The sequence below is a fragment of the Bubalus bubalis genome, chromosome 8 (assembly GCF_019923935.1).
Source record: "Bubalus bubalis isolate 160015118507 breed Murrah chromosome 8, NDDB_SH_1, whole genome shotgun sequence".
Taxonomy (NCBI): Eukaryota; Metazoa; Chordata; class Mammalia; order Artiodactyla; family Bovidae; genus Bubalus; species Bubalus bubalis.
This window is the reverse complement of record NC_059164.1, coordinates 43,094,368-43,102,838: the sequence shown is the minus strand read 5'-3', so window position 1 is coordinate 43,102,838 and position 8,471 is coordinate 43,094,368. Positions and strand designations below refer to the sequence as shown.

General features: G+C 40.0%; 1 protein-coding gene across 1 annotated transcript in view; it reads left to right on the top strand.

Moving 5' to 3' along the window:
- Window positions 1-74: 74 nt before the first annotated feature.
- The window catches only part of RSBN1L (round spermatid basic protein 1 like), an 86,928-nt gene continuing 78,531 nt past the window's right edge, over window positions 75-8,471 (top strand). The window contains exon 1 of the mRNA XM_006049870.4: window positions 75-686. Within this exon, the coding sequence (XP_006049932.1) occupies window positions 122-686 (565 nt within the window). The 5' untranslated portion in view covers window positions 75-121. The remainder of the gene's footprint in view (window positions 687-8,471) is intronic.

Below are 8,471 nucleotides of genomic sequence, written 5' to 3'. Positions count from 1 at the left end.
CCTCAGCGTGGCTCGCCCAATGGAGGGCCAGACCGCTCCGCCCCTTCCCCGCCCCCCAAGGAGAGCCCGCCCCTGCCCCGCGCCCGGGAGCGGAGGAGAGTAAATACAACAGGAGCGCAAAATGGCGGAACCGCCGAGCCTAATGCAAGGCGCCCCCGCCGCCGTCTCGGAGAAAGACTCGTTTGGCAAACTGCAAGCCCCATCCCGGGACCCGCCGGGTCCTCTGTCCGCCAAGAAGATCCGGACTGAGGAGAAGAAGGCGCCGCGTAGACTGAACGGTGAAGGAGCGAGCAGCGGTAACAGCAGGCAGCTGCAGTCTCCCGCCGCACCTTCGCCTCAGAGCTATGGCAGCCCTGGGTCTTGGAGCTTTGCCGCTCTGTCCGCTGCCCCCTCCCCGTCGTCTGCTCGGAGCAGTTTCTCCTTCTCCGCTGGCACGGCCGTCCCCTCCTCTGTCTCTGCTTCCTCCTCTCAGCCGGTGCCGCGCAAACTGCTGGTGCCTCCTACGCTGCTACACGCTCAGCCTCACCATCTCCTGGTGCCCGCCGCCGCCGCCTCGGCCAGCGCCAAGCCGCGCAGACCCAAGGAGAAGCGAGAGAAGGAAAGAAGGAGGCACGGTCTCGGCGGGGCGGGCGAAGCTGGTGGGGCCTCCCGCGAGGAGAACGGGGAGATGAAGCCGCTGCCGCGAGGTGGGTGCCGAAGCCGGCAGTGGGGAGGGGAGGGCGCCCGGGGTCCCAGGCACGAGCTCGCGCCCGCGGGGCGCGGGCTGGGGGCGCGCGGGGGCCGCGTGCGCCAGCCGGGAGCGGGCGGGGGGCTTCCCGTTCACTGCAGGCTGTTTTGCGGTCCCCGTGGGGACAGGAAATGGAGCCTGTAATTTCGGTCGCAGAGTGGGGAATGGCCGAAACTCATTTTCTGTATCGTTTTTGCCTCCTAGTTAATGCGCGGCAGGGTTTGTAGAACTCGATCTAGAGGACCCGCCTGGGTGTGTTTGGCTATGGAGGGAGATTTGAGGGAACGGGATCGGGAAAGGTTTGGTCTTGTAAAAGATGTGCTTGATTATTAGACCGTTTAGACATGGTCACGAATTTATATTTGTGACACTGGCTCCCAACGCCAGAAAATCCTATCAAGAAAAGGGGTGTGGAGAGCATTGGCGTCAGCTGGAAGCTACCAGAGGCCTGAGCTTTTCATCCCTATTAGGGAAATGAGGTAGTGTGCAGGGCCTGGAGTGTGCTGTTTCATAAGGTACCCTCCCTCCACACTCCTCTCCCTTGAGTATTTTGAGTGGTCCTATTTGAAATACCACCCTTCAAAAAGAATTTTCAGCCATATTCTTTTTTTTTTTTTTTTCCTTTCTTGCAGCAAGTGATGAAATCAGGAACATTGACTTTTTTTTTTGGCCAGACCATATACTTGGCTGCAGAATGTTTTAGCATCAGAGAATGGCCGATTCTTTACTCTTTATTTTTTTTTAATTTATTTTTAAATGGAGGATAATTGCTTTACGCTCTTGTGAGGAAGGCGCATTCTTAAGCAGTCTTTGCAGACAGGACTACACTGTCTTCTTTTAAAAATGTAGGCTAAGCATATATAATTTTCAGAAAGTATTTTTGTAAAATAGATAGTCCCTTTAGCCATTTCATGCACAATGTTTTGAGAGTGGTACACGTGGAGACTGGTTGAAAATTAGGTTTTTATGTGATCAAAAGCTGAAAGCATGTAATGATCTTTATTATAAATGTACATTGATACACGGTGTTGTCAAAGTATGTTTTAGGAAAAAAATGAAATGTCAAGCACTTTTAACATTACTAATTTAATGGTACCTTAGATCATGAAAAGTTCTCTGTATTTTTTCACAGTTTTAAAAAATGCTGCACATGAGTATGTAACAACAGAGTTACATCGATGGTCTGCCTGTAGCAAATTTTTGATAGCATAGCCATCAGGTACTCTGGCACAAGGTAAAGGATCTCACAGCTTTGGAGAGTTTTGTTTCTAGAAAAGTGGTTTTGAGGATGGGATTTATACTACTTTTAGTCTGAGATTTTAGGTGATTTTTGTTTTAAAGCAATTTTGTTTGAATAATTATGTTTAAAAGTTGAAAGTGCCTGGAAGTCCGCGTTTACAGCTCAGTATTAGTCTTACTTGTGATGTGTAAACAGTGTAATTGCACTTCTAAGTTCTTTGAGGAAGTGAATATGGATATAACATGGAATGGCTGAAAATAAATAAGCATTCTTTAATAATTCTGACTCAAAAAATGGAGCACATAAATCACTTTTAAAGTGAAATGGCTGTTAAATAAAATGTTTTCTAATCTTAAATTGCATTTAGAATCCTCTGTTGAAGGCTGTAGCTTACATTATTAAGCCTGAATATAAGCAATGATAGCTTTTACATTAAGATGTTTTTTCATGATTTATAGGTTTTTTGAGTAGTGACTAGATAGTAACACTATGGTAAAATTTTCTTCTCTTTCTTGGATGGAAATGCTGTTTTTATAGAGAAAAAACTAAAAGTCAGTGAGGAGGATTGCTTTTAGTGTCTTGATGGTAAATTTCATGATGAAAATCTGATCGAGCCCCCAAACTCCATTAAAGAATTAAGCTCCTGTATTTATTAGTAGAATTTTTTTTTTTTACAAGTTTTCAGTCAGAACTGCTGCATTTTCACATTGGCTACCATTCCAGCAGAAGTTATTTGGATTAAATGAAAGTGTGTGTATGTGTGTGTGTGAAAAGTAGGGCATTTAAATGTTACTTGAGTCAGAAGCATGATTTTTTTTTTTAAACCCTTTATAAAAGATGGGTCAGTCCAGATTGAGGACATATCCGTTGACAGCATATCTGAAAGTTAAAAGTGATGGACGGGGGATTATAAAAACTTACCAGTGTAGGTCCGTTAAGTATAAGGACTGATGCCTCACACACCTAAAAACTCTGAGGCCATCTTGTCATAGTGCTGGAGCTGACTTGCATGATAGCCTGAGTCATCAAGTAAAAGTTAAATTTCTTTCTTATAAAAAGAAAAAGTAGAAAACATCTTAGATTTTTAAAACTATGAATAACCAAGTTTTGCTATATAAAGACGTAATCTACTAAAGAGGTCACAGCCCATTTTCCTGTAAGACTGAATAAATTATTAACTGATAAGTGTAGAAGATAAAAGTGAATATTTGCTGGTGTTCACCATTTAACTTATAGCAAAAAATAGAACAGACATATTACTAGATAGTAAGCTGCTTTAACTGAATCTGGTAACCAATAAAACTTGTATCAGTTTTCTGATTTTTGTTAGCATTTTTGCTTTGCCTTTATTAACTTACTTCCTTAAGAATGACCTTGCAAAGGATCCCAAGACAAAACCAGGGCATTTCACTAATTTTTTGCCTTGAAAGTGTAGTTACAGAATTTAATGAAAATAGAGGCTTTCCTTAGAATTGAATAATTTGATATATGTAAATATCAGTGATTTTAAAGGGATAGATGTTCAAAGATTTTTCAAACTAGGCTTTTTCTTCATCTTTCTAATACTCTTATTCTGCAATTTTAGATTAAATTCAGGTTAAGAGTATTCTTAACCTGAATTATTCTGACCAAATATTTGTCACTGGTGAGATAGTAGTTTACTGTGATTTTTATTTTATCATGTAACCTTTTGTTTTCCATACTTTGATTTTTCATTTGCTAAGTTTTGTCTCTCTCTGCCCTCTAGCAGCTCCATAAAATGCTTCTCAGTACAATTTTCCACATGGTCAAATCTGTCAGATAAACTTAGCAGTTCCATTTATTCCTGTAGTCATCCCTTCTATAGCTGTCTTTCTTCCCGCTTTATTCTGGTTTGTTCTCTGTTTAAGCCTGCCTCAAAGCTGTCATCTTGGGACATTCTGGGAGTTTATTTCACTTTTGTTGAGTCCTTTTTTCGTGGATCCCATGCCTTCCTTTTGGTTTGTTCCTTCATTTTGGCTTGGGAAGGTTTATTTCTACCCTCACACTTGACTGTTGGACTGTTGAGAGATTTCTGTATCGGAAATTATTTTCCCTTAAAAGTTTGGAAGTGTTACCTTATTGCCTGGCTTCCAGTATTGACATTGAGAACTTTGATCTCCAAACAGCTGTCATCTGTTCTATTTGGGAGATTTCAATCCTTTAACCAAGTTTTAAAATTTCAGATGTCTTTTTTTAAAAAAATGTTTTATGAACTCTTCTCTGTCCGTATTATAGCATTTTATTTCTTTTTCACAGGTACAGCATCTTCTGTTACCTCTTCAAGGATATTAATTACAGTTTCTTTGGCATGTTCTTCCATGCCTTGCATTGTATCTGCTTCCTCTAACTTTTTTTTCTGTTTGTTTTGGTCTCTTTCTTTTTGCTCAGAGCTTTCTTCAGATCTGTATGATCCTTAGCAGTTCCTTTATAATCAGGAGAATGATTGAAAGCTCACTGGGCATGCATGAGCATGCGTGAGTGCCCAGTCACTAAGTTCTGTCTGACTCTTGGCAACCCATAGACTGTGTAGCCCCCCAGGCTTCTCTGTCCATGGGATTTTCCAGGCAAGAATACTGGAGTGAGTTGCCATTTGCTCCTACAGGGGTTCTTCCCGGTCCAGGGATTGAACCTGTGTCTCTAGCCTTCGCAGGCAGATTTTTTTTACTGTTGAGCCACCTGGGAAGCCCTCTCATAGCTTAGTGACTAATGAACTCCCTTGTTTTTTATCTTTTCTTTGTCTGTTTTCCTGTAGGTGGTGAGTAAGAAGGCTTTTTCAGTTTCTTCCTTCATTTTTCTGTTCATCTGTATAAATGGAATAATGGAGAGAGGAGAGGATTGGCAGAAGTAATGAGTTTTGATGTTAGGGTTCTAAGGCTGGATATGAGAAGAAAGCTACAAATCTCACTGATTTATAAATTTTCAGTTTATCTGCTTGTTTTCATACCAGCATGTCATTTCTCCCTTTTTCTGTGTGTGGCATCCCTGAGACTGGAGCCACACTCTGATTCAGTTTTGCGGAATACCTCTCATTCCCTTAGGAGTGTGTGTGTGAGGGGGAGGGGGGCGTGTGCAGAGGTGGGAGGGTGAGGCAGTATGGTTCTGTCATCTTGCCTCTCCCAGCACCTCAAATTTCTAAGCCTTTCTGAGGTACTGTGGTGTAAACAGAGTTGTTTCTTATTGTTTCTTTCTATAGGGATTTATATTAACCTTCTTTCATTATGCCAGGTCATTTATTCCACCATCGGCTTTCTGTCTTTGTAAGTTGTATTTCAGGTTACAGTTATAATTTCACATAGTTATATTAAAAATGGAATTTATGTTTTCAGTTTTTTTTTTCCTTCCCCTTATTGTTAGGGTCTGTTTTTCAAGAAAAGATCTTAAATTTTAGCCTTAATTTTGATTTGTGCCTATTTGTGGGACACTAGTGAAACGACTTAATCTTTTTGAGCTCATACTCATCTGTTACTGTAGATATTCCTTTTCACAGCGTGAAATTACATGAACCTGGCATATTGTAGGCATTTATAGGGATGTTAGTCCCTAACTCTTCTTTCCTATAGAAGACATTGGAGACATTTAGTTTCACTTAATTCATGGGTAGGTATAACCTGTATAGTTTTCCCATTGGTATCCAGGTTTCTGAGAATTTTTGGTATTAGTATGAGCCGTACTAACTTGTTCAAAGAAGTTTATATTTCAGAAGTTTATATTACAGTTAACAGTAACTCATTCATTTTTCACCATCCTCAAATGAATTAAAAATTTCAAATTACAGATAAACTATATAAATAGGATATTGAAAAAATAGTACTTGGTTTTAGAGTAAATCAAGATTGCCAGGAGAAATATCAATAACCTCAGATATGCAGATGACACCACCCTTATGGCAGAAAGCAAAGAAGAACTAAAGAGCCTCTTGATAAAAGTGAAAGAGGGGAGTGAAAAAGTTGGTTTAAAACTCAACATTCAGAAAACTAAGATTATGGCATCTGGTCCCATCAATGCATGGCAAATAGATGGGGAAACAATGGAAACAATGAGAGACTATTTTTTTGGGCTCCAAAATCATTGCAGATGGTGACTGCAGCCATGAAATTAAAGACACTTACTCCTTGGAAGAAAAGCTATGACCAACTTAGTATATTAAAAAGCAGAGACATTACTTTGCCAACAAAGGTCTGTCTAGTCAAAGCTATGGTTTTTCCAGTAGTCATGTATGGATGTGAGAATTGGACTATAAAGAAAGCTGAGCACCGAAGAATTGATGCTTTTGAACTGTGGTGTTGGAGAAGACTCTTGAGAGTCCCTTGGACTGCAAGGAGATCCAACCAGTCAATCCTAAAGGAGATCAGTCCTGAATATTCATTGGAAGGACTGATGCTGAAGCTGAAACTCCCATACTTTGGACCCCTGATGTGAAGAACTGACTTGTTGGAGAAGACCCTGATGCTGGGAAAGATCGAAGGCAGGAGGAGAAGGGGACGACAGAGGATGAGATGGTTGGATGGTGTCACCGACTCAATTGACATGAGTTTGTGTAAGCTCTGGGAGTTGGTGATGGACAGGGAGGCCTGGCTTGCTGCAGTCCATGGGGTTGCAAAGAGTCAGACACGACTGAGTGACTGAACTACAGTAAAAAGAATTCTGATGAGATAATTGTGGCTTCTGTAAAATTTTTGTGTGTGTGTCATTAAGGAGAATTAATAATAAAAGTACATTCTTACCAACTAAAGTAATTTTTTATTTCTTTAAACATTTTGAATACATTAAACTTTATACATATTATCTTTTTTGAATTGTAGGTTGAAAATATTTAACTTTTTTTTTTTTTTTAATATTTAACTTTTTATCATGAAAATATTTAATACTAAGGAAACCAGAGCCATGTGTCTTCTGGGTCTATCCATCATCCTGTTTTCAACAATTACCAACAATTTACAATTCATGCTTTGTTTCTTCTCCTTTACTTCTTTTTGTTTTTTGCTGAAGTATTTTAAAGCATATGTTGAATATATATCATTAACCCCCAGATAATTAGCATTGAATTTTCTTTTCATTATAGAATAATGCTTGTAAAATTTCAACAATTCAGTATATATATTGGTACTTTAAAGAGGAGCTTCCTAGGTGGTGCTAGTGGTAAAGAATCTGCCTGCCAATGCAGGAGTCATAAGAGATGTGGATTGGATCTCTGGGTCAGGAAGATACTCTGGAGTAGGAAATGGCAAGCCACTCCAGTATTCTTGCCTGGAAAATTCCATAGGCACAGGAGCCTGGCGGGTTACAGTCCCTGGGGCTGCAAAGAGTTGGACATGACTGAGTGACTTAACAAATACTTTAAAGACTGCAGTTTTCTTCCACTCCCAAACTATCAGAAACAGTATTTCAGTATCTCCTGAAATAAATAAGCTTATGTATTTTTTAGATTCCTTTTCAAAAATTATTTTTAAAAATTCTAGTAAAATACACAGAACATGAAATTAACATTCTTTTTTTTTAAAATTAATAATTTATTTTTTGGAGGCTAATTACTTTACAGTATTGTATTGGTTTTGCCATACGTTGACATGAATCTGCCACGGGTGTACACGTGTTCCCCATCCTGAACCCCCCTCCCACCTTCCTCCCCATACCATCCCTCTGGGTCATCCCAGTGCACCAGCCCCGAGCATCCTGTATTCTGCATCGAACCTGGACTGGCGATTCGTTTCACGTATGATATTCTACATGTTTCAGTGCCGTTCTCCCAAACCATCCCGCCCTCGCCCTCTCCCACGGAGTCCAAAAGACTGTTCTATACATCTGTGTCTCATTTGCTGTCTTGCATACAAGAGTTTTAGTCATTCTTAAGTGTATAGTTTACTGGCATTAAGTACACTCAAATTGTTATGCAACTACCACCACTGAACCAGCCATTTTCAGAACTTTTTTCTTCTTCCCAAACTGAAACTCCATACCCTTTAAAGAATTACTCCTCTTTTTCTTCCCCACTGCTCACCCCAGCCCCAGCCCACCACCATTCTACTTTGTGTCTGTCTGAATGTGATGACTCTTAAGTACCTCGTATGAGTGGAATTGAAGTATTTGTCCTTTTGTGACAGACTTACTTCATTTAGCATAATGTCTTCAGAGTTCATCCATGTTGCAGCATGTGTTAGAATTTCCTTTCTGAAGGCTGAGTAATATTCCATTATATGTATATACCACATTTGGTTTATGCATTCATTCTTTAATAGATGTCTGAGTTCTTCTGTTTTTTTGGCTATAATGAATAATGCTGCTATGAGCAGGGTGTACAGATACCCAATTGAATCTCTGCTTTCAATTCTTTTGGGTGTATACCTCAGAAGTAGAATTGTTGAATGCTATAATAATTTTATTATTATTATTGTTACATTTATATTTGCCCATAAGTCTTTTTTATATCAGTCACACCATTTTACATTTTCATCAGCAGTCCCCAGATGTTAGGTTAGGTTTGTT